At 37.6% G+C, this 19,715-nt stretch overlaps 3 protein-coding genes and 1 non-coding gene across 4 annotated transcripts; all 4 read right to left on the bottom strand.

Moving 5' to 3' along the window:
* Positions 1 to 1,121: 1,121 nt before the first annotated feature.
* Positions 1,122 to 1,193, bottom strand: TRNAE-UUC. The gene has a single exon. It is a non-coding gene; the product is annotated as a tRNA-Glu (tRNA).
* Positions 1,194 to 2,129: 936 nt separating this feature from the next.
* Positions 2,130 to 6,251, bottom strand: LOC116108623 (glucan endo-1,3-beta-glucosidase 7). The gene is made up of 7 exons (XM_031394869.1): positions 6,136 to 6,251; positions 5,774 to 5,841; positions 5,396 to 5,691; positions 4,684 to 5,052; positions 3,844 to 4,167; positions 2,945 to 3,248; positions 2,130 to 2,493 (listed from the first exon to the last, which is right to left on the bottom strand). Exons 2-7 carry the CDS (start codon positions 5,832 to 5,834, stop codon positions 2,456 to 2,458), a joined length of 1,392 nt encoding a protein of 463 aa, XP_031250729.1. The 5' UTR covers positions 5,835 to 5,841; positions 6,136 to 6,251; the 3' UTR covers positions 2,130 to 2,455.
* Positions 6,252 to 9,178: 2,927 nt separating this feature from the next.
* LOC116108639 (cyclase-associated protein 1) lies at positions 9,179 to 12,678 on the bottom strand. The gene is made up of 9 exons (XM_031394884.1): positions 12,240 to 12,678; positions 11,389 to 11,557; positions 11,236 to 11,300; positions 10,486 to 10,804; positions 10,228 to 10,375; positions 10,036 to 10,145; positions 9,819 to 9,874; positions 9,652 to 9,708; positions 9,179 to 9,367 (listed from the first exon to the last, which is right to left on the bottom strand). The coding sequence occupies exons 1-9, from the start codon at positions 12,519 to 12,521 to the stop codon at positions 9,194 to 9,196; spliced, it is 1,380 nt and encodes a 459-aa protein (XP_031250744.1). The 5' UTR covers positions 12,522 to 12,678; the 3' UTR covers positions 9,179 to 9,193.
* Positions 12,679 to 15,991: 3,313 nt separating this feature from the next.
* Positions 15,992 to 19,465, bottom strand: LOC116108679 (probable receptor-like serine/threonine-protein kinase At4g34500). Its single transcript, XM_031394921.1, has 7 exons — positions 18,748 to 19,465; positions 18,030 to 18,134; positions 17,805 to 17,927; positions 17,287 to 17,457; positions 17,041 to 17,170; positions 16,745 to 16,954; positions 15,992 to 16,650 (listed from the first exon to the last, which is right to left on the bottom strand). Exons 1-7 carry the CDS (start codon positions 19,293 to 19,295, stop codon positions 16,531 to 16,533), a joined length of 1,407 nt encoding a protein of 468 aa, XP_031250781.1. The 5' UTR covers positions 19,296 to 19,465; the 3' UTR covers positions 15,992 to 16,530.
* Between the last annotated feature and the right edge of the window lie 250 nt (positions 19,466 to 19,715).

Raw genomic sequence — 19,715 nt, 5'->3', positions numbered from 1 at the left:
AATAATCAGAGATAGAGCACCAGATTATATATAATTTTATTTTAGGGAAGACGGTTAAATAATCGAGATGGATATGTGAAAAAATTACATTTTCTTCTAACTAAGGTATTAGGGTTAATTTACGCTTACCCGACTAATGGTCGAAGAGAAAATTATATTGTTTGTTACAATTAAAGATAGAGCACAAAACTATAATCTAAATCAAAAGAAGATTGGTTTTACGAGCCCAATTGAATGCGAATGAAGCTAATTATAAGCCTCACTCTTATAATGTAACAAACAATCTTAATTTCTATCTCGTGTTTTTATATGTATAAAACAAAAGAAGATTGGTTTCAGAAGCCCAATTAAATGCTGATTACCAGCCTCACTCTTCTGATGTAACAAACAATGTTAATTTCTATCTCGTATTTTAATATGTATAAAACAAAAGAAGATTGGTTCCACAAGCCCAATTAAATGCAAATAGAGTTGATTACCAGTCCAACTCCTAACTCCTCTAATGTAACAAACAATGTTAACTTCTATCTCGTGTTTTGATATATTTAAAACAAAAGAAGAGCGATTCCACAAGCTCAATTAAATGCGAATGGAGCTGATTACGAACTCCGCTCTCCTAATGTAACAAACAATGTTAATATCTATCTCGTGTTTTGATATGTATAAAACAAAAGAAGATTGGTCTCACAAGCTTAATTGAATGCGAATGGAGCTAATCACAAGCCCCACTCCTCTAATTATAACAAACAATATTAATTTCTATCTCGTGTTTGGGTATTTATAAAAAAGACATGTTAAATCTTTGATATTTTTATGAGTACACATTTTATATATTTATTTATTTAGAATTACCCATTCTACACCCTTAAACTTATAGTTTTATTTTTTTATTTTTTTATTTTGAGTACACTTTATAAATTTTTTATTTATTTTAAGTATAAATAAAAGTTTGATTTATTTATTTTTAGAACATTTGATAAATTTAAAATTTTGATTTATTGGTATTTATTAATCTTGAATACATTTTATAAAAACTTTTTTACTTTTTTAGTACATTTTTATAAAAATTTCTTTTTCGATTAAATGAAAATTATGTTAAATATTAAAAAAGAAAACAAAAATTCCGTTGCCGGGAATCGAACCCGGGTCTCCTGGGTGAAAGCCAGATATCCTAACCGCTGGACGACAACGGATTGTTGCTGAAGTTTACAATACATAATGACTTTAACCGCAACAACTTATGTGAAATTACAACAAAGTCGGTCACTAGCAAATCAATTCCAAGTTTCTTCTATCAAAATGTTCCTACTTGAAAGAATTTGACAGAATAGGGCACCAAACAGTAAGCTCAATGCAGCAACAAGGTGGTGACTTCATAAGGGTAAAGAAATAAACTACTAATACAAGGCCAACAACAATGGAGAAAAAACATATTGAAGTGGAGATGGGAAAGAGTTAAAGCTTCTAAGGAAAGTTAAAACTTTTAAGGAAAGTAATAATTGTACGTCACAACTCAATCTCACAACCTTCTCTTTCTCTTACAACCCCAACTCAACGTCAGCTCACACCACACCCCAAACTTTAACGTCGTTTCTTAGAGATAAATAGCCGTTTCTTAGGGTCGAATGACCACTCCTTTATAAAGGAACAGATGTTCCTTATGAAAAAAATAGTTAAGAAACAGTCATTCCTTTCATAAAGAATGGGCATTTCACGTAACAGTGTCAACCCAATTGACACGTAGAGGTTGTAAGAGAAGTATGTGAGATTGGATTTGTGGGCGTAACATTATTCCAACGAAAGATATATTAGAGAGAGATATTGACAAGGAATGGAAAAGATTAAAGGAAAATTTCTTGTAATAAGGCTCATGAACAAGAAGAAATAATGGGTTGATTTGATGGCAATGTCTTTGAGGACCTCAACACCCTTCCAAACTTTAACTATTTGGAAGAGGACCAAGATCACTCCCAAAGCATCCTCAACTATTTACACGTGTGAAAGACAGTTCTACACATGTGAACATGTCAGATGAAATATAGAAAAGAGAAATATATCCGTTGGAAGTTCCACTATGCAGAAGATCTGCTGTAGAGAGCATATAATTAAAATGCCTACAAAGATCAAGATTCTTATAAAATCACATGAATTTAATTGAAGATTATTAAAACATGGAACTAAAAATATACAACAAAAGGATTTATTCCCATCACCAAAGTTTCTCTCCACATAACTACACTTTATCCCCCACAAATTCCCACATCAACTTTCTGCAATCTACCCTTAAATAAAACAGAGACTGAGAGTTACACTAACACATACTTATATCAAAGCAAGAAGGCTTTACAATTAAACCTATAAATACCAACCACAAGATACACCACAACCCTTTATTTTACTTTGCAAGTTGTTTATTATATTATATCAAACCAGGGAAATTCTTCATCTGGAACTTTCAGGTACTCCCACCAGGATAGGTGCAACCACTGTAACCTGCAATAAAAAAAGCATTGATTTAAAAGACAATCAAGACAGATTATAGAAGGGTTCCTGTCAAAAGGCAATAATATAAAAAGCTAAAGGTTATGGCAGTTTAAGTCTATGGCTGTGGGGACAATAAACTTATGAAGAGAAGATGACTCCAATAATCAAAAGATGGTAGGCTTTTTTAGAGCTAATCATACACAGTGGGGGTGGGGACGATAATCCTGTAGAGACTGAGAGAGTATTAAATTTTTTCTGTAAAGTTTCTATTTTTTTCACTCATTTCACATACCCTCTTGTCCCCACTATTTAAGATGACTCTTTCTTGTTCCCACTTCTAGAATAATAATTGCTCATTCATGCTCTATTGGCTATATATGAACAATTGTATGGCTAACTTTCAGTATTTAACAACTATAACAAAAGCTGAAGATGTAACTTAAGGTTGAAAAAAACTTACTAGGATTTTGGGATGTGAGTGTAGCCGTTTGTGAGAAATCACAGTTCCATGGCTTTTTCTCAGATTTCTGGTAGTAAAGATTCATGGCATAAGCAGCATGCGATGCTACAGTGTTTGGTTCGAAACAAACACCTCCTGGTTGAATAGCACTACAATCAATGCCATGGCCACAGGCATAGTCTAGACTCGCCTGCAACTGAGCATCAGGGACACCAGCCTTGGGCATACACCAACCTGTTGATGTTGGTTTTGGTTTTGGTGATGGAGTCACTGGAGTTTTTGGAGTTGCTGGAGTGGATGGAGTCTAATGACAAGAGAAAATATATTAGCAACCACTTGCAAGAAATCAAACAAAGAAAGCAAGTATAATGTAAAATTTCCAATTTTTCTTTTAGCAAATTTGATTAGCTACGACTCCATCATTTTTTTTTTTGTTACCGGGGGTGTCCGGGTCAGCTTACGCGCACCTCGACTAGTCCCCCAACCCTGAACAAGGCTTCCGAAACAGGGCAAACCCTGCAGTCTGTGGTCAACAATATTAGCATCCATTCTTATGATTTGAACCTGAGACTACAGGGGGAGCAAACCCTTTGGCCCCAAGCCTTTACCACATGGCCAACCCATTGTTGGTTGCTACAACTCCATCATTTCTTTCCAGGTTCAAAATAGACAAATAAAAAGTAAAAAAAAAAAAAAACTTCTGCTTTACATTGCCACCCCTGTAAAGTAGCTTCAGACTAAATTATGTCATGCTGCACTGGTTATGAGGATTTTGGAATTTTCCTTCAATAATTGAATGGAAACTCAAACTCTTTTCATTTCACCACACTTTTCCTAACTAAAACATTTCATACTAGTCTCAGCCAGAGAACAAAAAAAAAAAAAAAAAAAAAAGTTACCTGGCTACTCTTGGAAAGACCAGCATCATATGTTACTGTAAGATCTGGTTTGAAGAGGCCGAATGCACGTTCAGAGGAAGGGCCAGGTTTCAAGTCCTCATCATAAAGAGCAAAGATATAAGTATCCACAGATTTTCCAGGCATCAATGGAGTCCCAACCATTGATCTAAGGTGAGAAATCAAGTTCCCATTATAAGCCTTAGCATTCTCAACACTCGGTCCAGCCTCATTGGGGTCTCCGCGGTAAGGCCATCCTGTTTCAGCAACCACAATCTCAACATCCTTGAACCCCATTGCATTCAAAGCAGAGTGTACAGCATCAACCTGCATATATAAATTAGAAATAAAATTCAGTCAATTCACCAAAACTTTGCATCGTGAAAAAGGATGGTCATATTTGGTGGTCCCTGGTTCAACATTCACAATCAATTAGCCAAACTTTTTTCTTTTTCCACAATATAATTCGGATATGTCCAATAACAATGGACTTATCTGTGATTATTTGAATGGCCAACCTGTCAACAACCACAATCAGTCACATCAATCTACTTCACTCCTCCAGTGCCCCCAATAATTTCATGGAAAAAAGGCAAGTAATATTTAACAACTGAAGCAAGAAACTACAATGAAATTCCCGTTGAAGTATGAAAGCATATGGAAATTAAATAAGACATATGCGTCAACGGTGGACTGGGTCAATGAATGTCTTTGACTCACCGTCCATCGCACGTAATATTTAACGTCTTTCCCAAGTTTGTCTTTACTCTTTACGATGTACAGGAGCGTATGTATAATTTTTCTGAATATATTTTCATCCGTGAAAGTATGTTTTGAACTCACCTGAGCATCAAACATGTTCATGTACTTGATCCCGGTGCCAGCGTCAACCCGACCGGCGTTGGGTTGGAACAGGCAGAACGCAAGAGTTTCGGGTCTGGGGTCGCTCTGGTACGCAAAGAAGGGATATGGGTTGATGGTAAAAGGGGATCCATTGTCCTTTAGAAACTGCAACAATCCCTTCATCGGGCCTTGGAGACTCGGGTTGAACAACCCGGAAGATGGCGGGTCGGACTGAGTCAACACGGACATTGCATGCACAGTAGAGACCTTAATTTTGCCGCCGAGTGAGGCCGAGTTGAGGGCGTTTTGGACGTTTTGCATCGCTGGGAGGAGCTGGTTGATGAGGTTTTGGTCATTGGAGATCATTACCTGACAGAGATTATCACAGAGATTCACATTAAATTAAGTTCACCAGAAAATAAACAAAAATATTTGTCGCCATTTTTGGTTTTCAAAAATCATTTTCGTTTCCGGAAAAATATTTTGGAATCTCGAGAATACGTCATAAACCGATCATGAGCATAAAACTTTCACTTTCTTTAAGCTAGTTATTGCTTTAACACATTCCATCACGATCAAAAGATTCGCAATTTTGTAATGGGATTATTTCCATTCTCTCTAAAAGTTATCTTATCTTGCACTTCTCTGTTTTCTCTTTGCCAAGAATTCATAAAAGTACAAGAACCAAAAAGGTTTTTGCCAGAGTCCTGACCTCATTTCCGACGTTGATTAGAACGATTTTGCTAGCGGGGTAGAAAGGCAATACATTTGTTCTGACCCACTGAGCAGCGGCGTTAGGATCAGAAGCCAAAGCTGGAATATCTCCATTAGAAGCACCGATAACGATACCGATTCCGGTATTAGCCAGTGCTTTAATAATAGCTGGATCTGCTCCGTAAAGCCTCACTTTCTGTATGGACGTAGATTGTAGAAGCTTCGCCGTAGCTTCCGGTGCCGGCAGATTATCAGCCACTTGCCCATAATTCACTCCAATAAACGACTGGGAACCTACACAAAAACAACAATTAAAACAAATCAGAACACAAAAATCAAAGACTCCGAGCTGAAAGCACAGAGTAATTAAGCTTACTCGAAAAGCGAAGAGCTTGGAGAAGAAGAAGAGAGAAGAAGAAGAAAGTGAAAGCGGCCATGGGAGATGTAAGTGAAAGTTCTGTAGGAGACAAGAGAAGTTGATAAGGAAGTGAAGCGATTAAATATTGAGTGTGAAAGTGTGAACACAGAGAGAGAGAGAGAGAGAGAGAGAGACTGTAACGGTAAAGAGTTCTCCGCAGTGGCAGTTTCTTACGAAATTCAACTTCAACTACCTTATATGAGTAATGACTTTTGAGCTGGATGGATTAAAAAATGGGACCCTATAGTCTTTTCACATTTCCACAACGTGGTGGAAAATTATGAAAGCAAAAGGGTAAAATGGGNGCGGCCATGGGAGATGTAAGTGAAAGTTCTGTAGGAGACAAGAGAAGTTGATAAGGAAGTGAAGCGATTAAATATTGAGTGTGAAAGTGTGAACACAGAGAGAGAGAGACTGTAACGGTAAAGAGTTCTCCGCAGTGGCAGTTTCTTACAAAATTCAACTTCAACTACCTTATATGAGTAATGACTTTTGAGCTGGATGGATTAAAAAATGGGACCCTATAGTCTTTTCACATTTCCACAACGTGGTGGAAAATTATGAAAGCAAAAGGGTAAAATAGGAATAGACTCAAATTGCAAAATCGTGGCATTCAAGCTAACATAGATTTTGGATTATGACCTCTAGGGTGGAGAAGTGTTATTTTGAAACTTGATGGGTGGTAAAGTGTCGTTTTGCCAAAGCTTAGGTGGGAATATGTTGTTCTCCCTTTTTTTTCTTTGTTTTTGTTGACCCTGTGTCGGGTCAATTTGGAGGTATCTCACGTCGTCAATTAATCTCTCATACTACAAAGTTGGTAGTCAGTAACTGTTCTTATTAACTCAAGAGTCTTAGTTGATTAAGGATGGTCATTTCTCCCACGTGGCTGTGTATCATTGGGACAGAAGTCGCGAGCTGGTATAATAACCTAAGCCACTAAGCAGCTTCAGAGAATTTAATGGCATCACCAACCCCGTGTGGAAACAAGAATAATTGGTTGCACCAATTCAAAAAGTGAGCTCCAAATTGGGTTCAGTCTCACCTGAATCGTTCAATAGCATTAATTTTTTTATTATTCATTTTTCTATAATTCGATGTCGTTTTGGAAAATCAAGCTCGAAACTGAAGACCCAGTTTATAGATAATAAGATAAGGTATATCTCTTTTTTATTTTTTATTGAACTCCCTCCAAGACCATAAGGTCGTTTCTTTTTATTTTTTTGTTAGTCCGTCAATAAATCATTTTTTATTTTACCGTCATTGAATACCTTATAAAACCAATGAACCGATACTCTTCTTTTGTTAGCCAACAAATTCAACGAACCAAAATGATCCTATTTTGATTTAATCCAAAGTTTGGTGCATGGCAAAAGGGTGAAAGGACAAGCAGTAGGGCAAAAGGGTGACAATAATGTTTGTGCCCCACGTCCAACTGTCCATGTGATCACCACTTTTCCCTAAGGCAAAAACATGTTTTCCAACAGTACGAAACCTTATCGTCACCAAACTTTTTACTTACACGCAGCGCCAAGCAAAAACTATCAATAGAATAAGCTACTTTCTCAGGCAGAAAATCTCTTTTCCAAGAGCCCAAAAGAGAATAAAGGTTAAAAAGATTACGATGGCAATAGGTAAGGTATCTTCACCTTGAAGCCTAAAGAGCTCAACATCCTTGAACCCCATTGCATTCAAAGCAGAGTGTACAGCATCAACCTGCATATATAAATTAGAAAAAATTCAGTCACTTCACCAAAACTTGCATCGTGAAAAAGGATGGTCATATTGGTGGTCCCTGGCTCAACATTCACAACAATTAGCCAAACTTTTTTCTTTTTCCAAATATAATTCGGATATGTCCAATAACAATGGACTTATCTGTGATTATTTGAATGGCCAACCTGTCAACAACCACAATCGTCACATCAATCTACTTCACTCCTCCAGTGGCCCCAATATTTCATGGAAAAAAGGCAAGTAATATTTACAACTGAAAGCAAGAAACTACAATGAAATTCCCGTTGAAGTATGAAAGCATATGGAAATTAAATAAACATATGCGTCAACGGTGGACTGGGTCAATGAATGTCTTTGACTCACCGTCCATCGCACGATATTTAACGTCTTTCCCAAGTTTGTCTTTACTCTTTACGATGTACAGGAGCGTATAGTATAATTTTTCTGAATATATTTTCATCCGTGAAAGTATGTTTGAACTCACCTGAGCATCAAACATGTCATGTACTTGATCCCGGTGCCAGCGTCAACCCGACCGCGTTGGGTTGGAACAGGCAGAACGCAAGAGTTTCGGGTCTGGGTCGCTCTGGTACGCAAAGAAGGGATATGGGTTGATGGTAAAAGGGGATCCATTGTCCTTTAGAACTGCAACAATCCCTTCATCGGGCCTTGGAGACTCGGGTTGAACAACCCGGAAGATGGCGGGTCGGACTGAGTCAACACGGACATTGCATGCACAGTAGAGCCTAATTTTGCCGCCGAGTGAGGCCCCATCATTTTTTTTTTTTTTTTTTTGGTTACCGGGGATGTCCGGGCCAGCTTACGCGCATCTCGACTAGTCTCCTAACCCTGAACAAGGCTTCCGAAACAGGGCAAACCCTGCAGTCTGTGGTCAACAATATTAGCAACCATTCTTATGATTTGAACCTGAGACTACAGGGGGAGCAAACCCCTTGGCCCCAAGTCTTTACCACTTGGCCATTGTTGGTTGCTACAACTCCATCATTTCTTTCCAGGTTTCAAAATAGACAAATAAAAATTGAAAAAAAAAAACCTTCTGCTTTACATTGCCACCCCTCTAAAGTAGCTTCAGACTAAATTATGTCATGCTGCACTGGTTATGAGGATTTTGGAATTTTCCTTCAATAATTGACTGGAAACTCTTTTCATTTCACCACACTTTTCCTAACTAAAACATTTCATACTAGTCTCAGCCAGAGAAAAAAAAAAAAAAAAAAAAAAAAAAGTTACCTGGCTACTCTTGGAAAGACCAGCATCATATGTTACTGTAAGATCTGGTTTGAAGAGGCCGAATGCACGTTCAGAGGAAGGGCCAGGTTTCAAGTCCTCATCATAAAGAGCAAAGATATAAGTATCCACAGATTTTCCAGGCATCAATGGAGTCCCAACCATTGATCTAAGGTGAGAAATCAAGTTCCCATTATAAGCCTTAGCATTCTCAACACTCGGTCCAGCCTCATTGGNTAAATCAGCATATGACAATTTTATTAAAGGTCACAATAGCAACTCAATCGATATGTTTTGAAGAAAACAGCCAATCTGATCAGGCCTTTAGTAGATTTAGTATAATATTGCATCTACAAAAGTAAAACATTTTTATATAGGAATGGATGATTGTTAAGATTATATTTTAACAGCAAGGCAGAAACTTACCCAATCATCTTCAGGCTTAGCACCAGGAATCATAACATTGATTTCACTTGACTTGGCTGTTGTTATAGATGTCCGCAAAGAATCTTTGTTTAAATATATCTGGCAACCTGACGTGTTGTCCACTGAAATTGTTGGAGCTGAACCCTATGATAAGCACAAAATAAATAGACACAACTCTCAAATCAACCAATGACCCCCATGAACTTGGCATCAATTTCTCAGTCAAACAATGATTCTCAAGAGTATATATGATTAGCAAACATTAAAAAGGCAAGCACATATTCGAGAAACTTGAGAGAAAAACTTATCGAAATTCAATCGGACTTCACTTTTTTACCTTTTTTTTTTTTTTTTCTGTGACCGGATGATTTAAAATCACCAATTTCTGTATATACTTACATCAAATTTAAGAGGAAAAGAACATATACCTGACATTGCACCTCAACACCATTGCAATTTACAATCTCACAAGCAGCTACAACATCCTATTTATCCAGACCAATAACATAGAATTAGACACAACGTTGCAAAGTAATGCTTCCATAAATCAGAAACATTATTGATTCGAAATACTGTCTAAATATTTCAAACTCACAGTAAATACAACTCCCATCTTGGTGCATTTGTCAATTGTAATATTGTTGACTTTTCCTGCACATTTTAGAATGATAATAAGTCGGTTGTAGCTTTCTGAATAGGCACACACAAGGTGAAAATTCAGCAATGATCAGTAGGATTAGTAAAGAACTATATAATATACATGTAATTACACATTGCAAGAAAAATCCAGCAAATTATTTAATAATAATTACCTTGAATCTGCAAAACAGAGTCTTTGCATCCAAAAACGTACACAGACTGTTTTGCATCACAGTCATCAATTACTAAGTTCTTTCTCCCAATTTGATTTTCAACAACCCACCTGTGACAAAAGCACAATAGTTACATACTAGCATCAACTTCATATGTAAAAGCAAGCCATAGTATATATTATGCATACTCACTTACGACCCATTTGAAGCTCTAGTTTGGGAGGTCCTACTTTAGAGAACGAAGGTGAAGAAGTGCGAACTTCTTTTTCACCAGCAGCAACAACACCAGTTCTATCTCCACGATTTTTGGTCTTCATATCATCAGTGACCTTTTTCAGGCCTAGGAAGAAATTAAATTAGATTATTGTTCAGCTGCTTAATATATCAATATACAACAAAGAGAAAAGTAGGGAGGAGGGGGGAGAGAGAGAGAAAGAGATAGAGAACTACCTGCAGTGACAGGCTTTGAACTAATTTCTTGAAAAACAGCAGCCATCCCTTCTTTGGGGCGTGATGAAGATGCCTGAGAAGACTCAGAACTGAAGAGAGAGGCCGGTGGAGGAGGAGGAGGAGCAGGGGCACCAGGTGGTGGAGCCCTTGTTGGAGCTTTTGGTGGAGCAGAAGCCACTGTTTTGCCTGTAGCACTCCACACTGGGCCCAAAGGATATTGACTCTTAACATATTCCCTCAAACCAGGCAAATACAACTCCTTCACAGCTTTGGCCCACTCAACATGATTTGGGTCTTTAGTTTTGTACTCTACAAGAATCTGAATATCATGACGCAAAATGTCAACACCAAATAAATGAAACTATTTTGCTAACAAAATTACCATATAACTGCAAATGGATAATGTGCAAGGAAAACCATAGGTTAAACTAGAATAAGAAATTACCATGAAGCGATGGAAGTAGCAAACAGAAAGGCCAAAATAAATTTGGGCCATTACTAAATCAAAACAACTCCACAAGGTTCCTTTCCTTTATATTTATTTTCTTAATAACAAATATATTAAATTCAAAGTAATGCGCATGGAAATATCAGCACATACATATGCTAGTATAATAATTGAAAAAGAGTTTGGAAAGGAAGTTTCATAAATCAGCATCCTTGTACACTTCTAAAGCAGTTCCCCATGCTTTTATACTCTACTAGAAAGTAAAAGAAATCATGTATGCCAACAGGCAGTATAGATTGTACCTTGTTGTTGTAAAATTCAGCCATTTGCCAACTTTCTTCCACATGAGCAATAGGCATGCTCATACCTTAAACAGTAAGCAAATTAAAGTCAAACAGCAGAAAATTACTTGGCTTGATATCAAAATATGAAAATAGTCGAGAAATGTGTCTTACCACAGTCTTTGCCTGTATAAGCAATCCATGCTAAAGCTGAGAGACTATCAGCAGCAGTCTTTATGTGATTAAAGAAATCAGACCGCCTCCCTTCTGTCATTTTATTTGCTTTCATAACCACTTCGTTCAATGGTTTAAGAAATTCAGCCAATCCCGCAAGGTCAGGTTTCTATAACATCATAACAGAATCCATTCAAAATCATGACTCACTCTGATTATCAATTACCAGAAATAAGTCATTAAAAATGAATGTCAGACATATACCCTAAAGCCGATTCTTTATCCCAGTACTTAATCCAGTCTTCTACTCTATTACTAAAACATTTTGTCAGAAGTTCTCTATTGTGATACAAAATTTACAAAATGAAAACCCTTGACACCCAAAAGATAACAGTAACCGTGTGAAAAGACATCTGAAAACTATTTTTTTTTTTCAATTTTAACTACACTGCAAATTTTTCATAACGCATTGGTTACTCCCTTTTCGGCTTCCAAGCAAGAACTTAACCTTATCAAGACACATTTTACAGTGAAATCAACCCTATCAAGCTAGATTATCCATTTGCTACAAGGCCAACTTACATCAGTATCTAGAAAGTAAACTAAGAATGACAAATTAACAATTTCAATTCAAACCCACAAAACTCAAGCTAAGTATAGGAACAAAGTTCCCTGGAAGATCGAATTTCCAATGTTCGAATCATGCAGTCACTGTTCAATCCAAAATTCCAAAAATTTCACAAATTAAAAGTGAAATGCATCAAAATCTAATCAACTTAAAAAATAAATCAAATCCGAACTAATAACATTTACGGTATACAATCCGTTAGCGTTACTCAAATTACGAAAACCTGAGTTTGTTTAATCTTCATAAGAAGCTCCTTCTGCACAGTAAAAGCTTCTTCAAGAATCTTTGTGGCATCAAGAACCTGACCTCCGATTTTCTCGGCAGCAGTTGAAACCCTACCGAAATACTGTCGCATCATATCATCAAACGCCACAATCGATGGATCCACCGCCACGTCAGCACCGCCATCGCCACCACCAATCTCAACACCACCACGTGACGACAGCGACAAGCCCTCTACCCTGGCCACCGCCGCTTCCAGCCGTGCTATCAGCTTCTCCTCCATGACCTCAAAGCCCAAGCCCAAGCTCTCAACTCTATCTATAACAGATCTGATGATGTGTGTGTTAGTGGCTGTTTATTTATGCGGAGAAGAGAAATGAGAATGTTTTGTTGTGTTTCCTTTACGCCGAAAGTGAAAAGAAAGGAGTGGATTTTATGTTGGCGCGGATTTGGGTAAAGAGATGGTGAGTTTAAGTGAGTGTGACGTCGGGACACGTGTCGGATGGAGCGACGCTCTTGGCTGTTCTTGCGCTGTGAGACACCCATTAACTGAACAGAATAAGTAGAAATTTTAATGAACGTGTAAGATTGTAATTGAACTAGTTGGGCCCATGATTAGGGAGGACAGGAGCCGTTGATTTTTCTTCTTGACGTTCTCTGTCATTCGCATGATCATCATTCATCACTTCAGCACTATCTTGTTGATAATACGTACGTGCTCAAGGGTAGGGGTGCAGTCGATCCCGAATAGCTCACGACTCATGACGAACTCAGGCTCGACTTGTTGAAAATCGAGTAGTTCACGAGTTCGAGCTCATCTTCAAGCTTGTGAAAAATATTGAGCTTTTCGTGCTCGATTTGAACTGCTCGCGAACTTCTACAAAAGTCGAGACGTCATTCGAGTAGGAGAGCTCGTGAGATCGATCGATTTGTTTCAGCTCGCATATTCAGATTTGCCCTAAAATCTAAAACAAAAACATTCGACCGTAAAATCCCTAAAACATAAACATTTTCCCTTCAACCGTATTTCACCTCCGCCAAATCACACCGCAAGATCTGAGACGCCACCGTTGTCCAGCCTTCATTCAGCTACTACCGTCCAGTGACCAGCCTTCATTTACCCTTCAACTTTATTTCACCTGCACGTCGTAAAATCCCTAAAACAGAGACATTTTCCCTTCAACCTTATCTCACCTCAGCCTTCATTTACCCTACACCAGCTTTGAATATTTCTCATTGATATTTTTATTTATTCACATTGTTGTTTTAGAAATCTATTTGGTAGCCAAATGGAAAATGAAATATCTTCGGCTACTGGTCTTGTTGTTCATGCAAGAAAAGAGAAGCTTCGTGGGTCAGATGGATGCAAGAAAGAGAAGCTACTGCTCTTGTTTGTGTAGCATGTGTAACTGCTACTGCAGAAGAAGACATGTGATAGATAGGGTGCTCTTTTGTTTCCCATGGACTTAATTCCATATGCTTAATGTTTGCTTCTATTTTGTGTTTTCCTTTTAATGTTGTTTTTGGATAAGGATTGTTAAATTTACAGCTTGGATGTTGTTTTTGGGATGAAGGATTGTTGAATTTAGAGCTTATGTTTTGCTTTGAATGTTGTTTTTGGGATGAAGGTTTCTTTGGGATCAAGTGGTTGGCTCATTTTCCTAGTTTGAATTCTGGGATTTTGGTGAAATTGATTAAATTGAAGTTGAATTTTTTTTTTATTTGTTGATTTGCAGTGTAAGTGTATGATAATTTGTCTGAGTTAAACAAAAGAGAGAGGCTTTTTGTTCCTACGTTATTATTTAATCGAGCTCAGCTTGGCTCAGCTAATAAGCGTTCGAGCCGAGCTCGAGCTAGTAATTTTATGAAATGAGCCGAGCTCGAGCTCATGAGCTCTGACTCGATGAACTGAAGCTCAAACCGCACTCCAATAGTAACGAGCCGAGCTCGAGCCAGTCATTACTCGACTCGGCTCCGCTCGAATGTACCACTACTCAAGGGTGCTCAACAAAGGCCCAATTTAGATGTCCTAATTATTTAAGTACTTCTTAAGTTTCTGTTTCAAAGGTGACAGTGAAATAATGGATCTTATTTATGTTCCTCTAAAGCAATCCATTACAGGTATCATAGGCTTCTTTTGATAATTGGCATGAGGTAAGTTTGTCTCATTGGGGATTTTTTATCTAGTTAACCATGTGCAAGGAAAAGATACAATAGTCCTATGATGGTGAGAACTAAAATGATGCATTTAGGGGTGTGCAAACCGAGGTTTCGGTTCTGGTTCCGGCTTCGATTCCTATCTAGAGCCGACCCTCAAGAGTAAGTTTCGGTTCAAGAAATCAGGAATCGACTGATTCTAATTCTAGTTTCGGTTTCCACCCCTGCAGGAACCAATCGGAACCAAGATATGGGTATGAATAGGAACTGAATGTAATTTNGCCCAATTTAGATGTCCTAATTATTTAAGTACTTCTTAAGTTTCTGTTTCAAAGGTGACAGTGAAATAATGGATCTTATTTATGTTCCTCTAAAGCAATCCATTACGGGTATCATAGGCTTCTTTTGATAATTGGCATGAGGTAAGTTTGTCTCATTGGGGATTTTTTATCTAGTTAACCATGTGCAAGGAAAAGACACAATAGTCCTATGATGGTGAGATCTAAAATGATACATTTAGGGGTGTGTAAACCGAGGTTTTGGTTCCGGTTCCGGCTCCGATTCCTATCTAGAACCAACCCTCAAGGGTAAGTTTTAGTTCAAGAAATCAGGAATCGACTGATTCTGATAGTAGTTTCGATTCCACCCTTGCAAGAACCAATCGGAACCAAGATCTGGGTAGGAATAGGAATTGAATGTAATTTTTGTAAATTGTGAGGGTATATTATAATTTTTTTAGGTTTATTTGTCATTTTTTAAAAGGTATGGGGGTAACTAGAGTAAACCTGAGTAACCAAAACCGAAACCTATGTTTCAAGTTCTGTTTCCTAGCTTCTAGGAGCCGAGACCAACCAATTCCAGTTAGGTTCCAAATCCAAAGAACCGGCCAATTCTGGTTCTAGTTTCAATGAATTTGGGCAAGTACCGAACCCGCCCACCCTACATCCCAATAATTTCAATGCCACATTTAATTTGTTTATAATATCCAAAATTAATGCACATAACTCATTAAATCCGATGAAAAATCAAGTTTAAAAGAATTTCCACCAAACCTTATAATCGTTGTAATTGTTTATGAGGAAACTTAAAACACAAACCTTATAAGAACCAAATCATGTGAAAAATCATTCGACTAACCTCTTGTGAACGATCTTTCCAATTTACACTAAAACCCAAAACAGAAACTTTGAATTCACCCCTATATAAAAATGTATCATTCCATTCATAGTCATGAAATGAAATGAAGAAACATGATGCTACCAACTGAACGTGAAAGCACATGCTGAGCCAGGAAGATGGGCACTAAGCTATCATGAAGGTGACCCAGTGATGAGTACAACATTAGAAGTCTTCTGTAAATTGCCAGTGAAGCACACACTAAACATTGTAGGCCACAAGCAACGAACTCAACTCATTGAATTAGTTGTAGCGACATCAGCTGCTACGCCTCGTTGCAACAGCGATTGATCGCTTGCTTGCTTTTTTTTTTTTTTTTTTTTTTTTGATATCCAGGGGTGTCCCGGCCAGTTTACGCACACTTCAACTAGTTCCCTAAAGCCCTAAAGTTAACGGTCAGGTAAGCCTCCAGTAACAATCCTTTATTAGTAGTCGTGGGGATTCGAACTCAAGACCTCTTGAGTAATACAACTAAGAGTCCCAAGCGAACCGTCAAACTATCTAAAGATAGTTATCGCTTGCTTGCTTGCTACTGCAGTTTTCTACAACAAACAGCTGATGTAACCATAACAGTCTGTGAAAGTAACAGCATTATCATGTTTGGTTAAACCAGCTCAGAAATTTCGGTTTGGTGGTAACTGAATTCTGAAGTATTTCCTTATCTTCTTCTTGCTTCGGAAATTAGCTAAAAACTCGACTACGGGATAGTGCAGGAATAACGTATGTATAAACAAGCAGCAAGCAAGCAGAAGGGTAAACTTTCACACACTGAAATTGAAGTGAATATTTACAAGGCTTGTTCCAATGTAAAATGCCGCGATATATTGACAAAAGGTAACAGAAAATTGGATAAGGAAGTAAAGTAATTAAAATACTATATGCACATCAAAGGCTGTATGATTTTTTCTTCGTAAATTAGGTGGAAAAAATTATTCTACCATGCCTTAGCCTGACAACAATCATCTCCATCTTTGCCTATCAATATCACCACCTCCTGCATGCTTCGGTGGCTGTTGAACTTTGATGGGCACGGTTTCATGCGAAGGAGTAGGATCTTTCTCTCGTGGTGATCGGTGTTCCTGCAGAACACAAAAACAAATTACCAATTGAAACAGACATGTTCATTAGTATGAACAAGACTGATACCTAAAGACTCTGATAAACATGACTTACAGCACGAAAAGGGAATTCGTCTCCATCAAGCATATGAACGATTTGTCCCATCTTTGGTCGCTTATGCGCATCCAAATCTATACAACGGAGACAAACAAGCAATGCCTTTTTTAGAACTCTTGCAGATGGCTGAACTTCAATAAGAGGATCCACAAGCTCTTCTCCACGGCGGCTTGCAACCATTCCTTTGAACCAGTCAACCAAGTTCATCTAAAATCAAAACATCAACAATAAACAGAATTATAAATGTGACCAGCTGTTTTATAAAGATGCAGAATTGCAAATTGTTTTTTCACCTCCCCAGCTGGTCTTGAATAATCGATTGGGCTCCTTCCTGTAATCATTTCCATGAGTAAAACTCCGAAGCTATACACATCACTCCCCTCATTAAGCATGCCTGTGCTTGCATACTCAGGAGAGACATATCTGCAGCCAAATGATGGTAACTAATATAATGCTAAAGTGTAAATATAAATGATTATTGCTACAGTTTGAATAATTCAATATAGAAAACTGATTTAAGAATCTGAGAAAGAACAAACCCAAATGTTCCCATTACTCGTGTAGTAACATAGCTAGCCTCAGATCCCAAGAGCTTGGCCAATCCAAAATCTGATACTTTTGGGTTCCAGCTCCTATCCAGAAGAATGTTGCTAGATTTCACGTCACGGTGAACAACTTTCGGTTCTAAACCTTCGTGCAAATAGGCAAGCCTGTAAAAGATAACAACCATACAGGTTTATCAATGAAAAGGCAATATCAAGATGCAAGAGAAACTATTAAACACACACAACATGCAGAAGATTAGAACAAAAAATGGACCTTTTTACTTAAAAAGAGAAGCTCAGTAAGTAAATTATCATAAACCAGTCAAATGATAAACTGAATAGCGTTAGAATATGAATGCAATTTTACAAGCCAATGATGGTTTACGAGAATTAAAACATTCTCCTCTTTGTTCCAAGGTATGCGCAGCCCTGACCAAGAAGGATACATTTCTGAACAAGATCAGTAACATTAAGGATCATCAAATGAAAACCAGAAACCGGAAACGCCTTACCCTTTTGCTGTCCCAATGGCAATCTTCATTCGAATATCCCATGTGAGAGGGCTAACAGAACCGACATCACCATGCAGCCATTGCTCCAAATTGCCATTGTTGATATATTCATATACAAGCATCCTAAAGAACCAGAAGTTCTCATAGACAAAATCAAAACGAAAGTTGAAGAATTTCTCTTTCTAATTACATTTAGATGAAACGAAAATGCGTCGGAAAGTATACCTTTGAGTTCCTTCCGCACAATATCCAATTAAACACACCAAGTTCTTATGCCTAACTTTTCCAATGGCTTCAACTTCCACCTTGAACTCCTTTTCTGCCTGCCCTCTACCGAAAAAAAAAAAAAAAGAATTACCACCATTTACATTAGCGCTCCTTTAACTTGTTAAAAGCACGATTCCTGATTTGATCTCATATTGGTGGGAGATTTTTCTTTTTCAAAAGCAAAAATTAAATAAATAATTTTTATAAAAGGAAAAAAAAAAAGTTAAAGAAAGTAAGAGAGAATCATAATAGTTTAAATATTAAAGAGGAGATGATCAAAAGTAAATTAAAGAACAAAAGTAACCATTTTTACTTTTCCTAGTACTCCGCCACATAGTTTGTTCTTCTATTACACCGACACATCACACTTAAACGTCAAAACATGTTCCTGAATCGAAAGCTCGAAAAACTTTATTTTTTAAAAAAAAAACAAGACAGAATCTAATTTTTAATGCTGTAACTTGCCGCATAACTCGGATCTGACATGCAAAAATTCATTAATTAAGGAAGAATTCAACTACTGTTATTATGACCAAAGATGTTTCTAATGATATAAAGAATTTAAAAAAAAAGGAAAAAACTTCTAGTTTTGAGGTAAATTAATGTTTTTTTATCACCAGAAAAAAATTTCGGAAACAAGTTTTCCTTGGAAACAAACAGAATTAATTGAACGTACTTGTTGTTGAGAAGATTCTTGACAGCCACCACAGACCCGTCTTGTAAAACGCCTCTGTAAACAATACCATAGCCACCTTCACCGATCACATTCTCCTCCGCGAATCCACGGGTCGCAATCTCCAGCTCCCGGAGGGTATACCACCGGCCCCAACCAATGTCCACCGACACGTCACTAGTCTTAGCTGACACGTCATCGCTGTCTTCTTCTTCACTTATAATCTTCTTCGCCCCCACTTCAACGGCAACAACAATCTCACCCTCTTTTCCAACTTTACCCTCGTGTTTTTCGCTGTATCTGTTACGACCCAGATCTTTGATCTCCATGATCTCTTTGGACACCAATGGGATTAAACCTGAGCTGTGTTTGACTCTCATTTTCCGCTTTCTCGAGTTCTTGGCGAAGCAGAAACATAAACAGATTAACAAAGAAAGTAAAGCCGTGCATGTTAAGAGAATTACAACGAATACGTAGAGTTTGAGGCCGAGAAAGGGTGTTTTTGAGCTCAGTTTTTCCTGGAAAGAGTTGCTGTCGCCGGAAACTGACATTGTTTCCGGCTACGTGAAACTTTCTCGGGAAATTTAATAATCAGATTGCGTTTGGTTGATGGGAAAAAAATTTGAGATGACTTTAAAGCGTCAAAACAAAAGTGGAGAAATGGAGGGCTTTGATGCTTTAAGAAAGAAAAGGGAAGACAGACAGAGTAAAAAGGCTTCAACGTCTCAACGGATACAAAGCAAAAGGCAACAAAAGAGTGAAGAAGACGAAGAAAGTGTTTGGAACTCTTTGGGTTGGCTTTTGGATTTAATTACAGAAATGCCACTGTTTAATATACTAATTAATTATATGGATGCTAATTATATTCATAAATGACAGCTGTTCTACTACAAGAAGTCTACAAATATGTATTGTCAAAGAATTAACTATATATTATTGCCACAACTAAATTATGGAATAATTAATAATAA

This window comes from Pistacia vera, unplaced genomic scaffold (assembly GCF_008641045.1).
Source record: "Pistacia vera cultivar Batoury unplaced genomic scaffold, PisVer_v2 Contig567, whole genome shotgun sequence".
In the NCBI taxonomy this organism is placed as follows: Eukaryota; Viridiplantae; Streptophyta; class Magnoliopsida; order Sapindales; family Anacardiaceae; genus Pistacia; species Pistacia vera.
The sequence above is the reverse complement of the archived record's forward strand: the minus strand, read 5'-3'. Positions and strand labels throughout refer to the sequence as shown.

Coding starts and splice junctions, on each gene's coding strand:
- LOC116108623 (XM_031394869.1), bottom strand. CDS start 5,834: ATGGCCGCTTTCACTTTCTTCTTCTTCTCTCTTCTTCTTCTCCAAGCT. Junction 5,692..5,773: donor CCAAGCTCTTCGCTTTTCGA/GTAAGCTTAATT, acceptor GTTTTTGTGTAG/GTTCCCAGTCGTTTATTGGA. Junction 3,249..3,843: donor GTCTTTCCAAGAGTAGCCAG/GTAACTTTTTTT, acceptor TCTTGTCATTAG/ACTCCATCCACTCCAGCAAC.
- LOC116108679 (XM_031394921.1), bottom strand. CDS start 19,295: ATGTCAGTTTCCGGCGACAGCAACTCTTTCCAGGAAAAACTGAGCTCA. Junction 17,458..17,804: donor GCCATTGGGACAGCAAAAGG/GTAAGGCGTTTC, acceptor TATCTTTTACAG/GCTTGCCTATTTGCACGAAG. Junction 16,955..17,040: donor ATTCAAGACCAGCTGGGGAG/GTGAAAAAACAA, acceptor TTTTGATTTTAG/ATGAACTTGGTTGACTGGTT.
- LOC116108639 (XM_031394884.1), bottom strand. CDS start 12,521: ATGGAGGAGAAGCTGATAGCACGGCTGGAAGCGGCGGTGGCCAGGGTA. Junction 11,558..12,239: donor TGAAGATTAAACAAACTCAG/GTTTTCGTAATT, acceptor ATGATGTTATAG/AAACCTGACCTTGCGGGATT. Junction 10,376..10,485: donor TTCAAAGCCTGTCACTGCAG/GTAGTTCTCTAT, acceptor ATTTCTTCCTAG/GCCTGAAAAAGGTCACTGAT.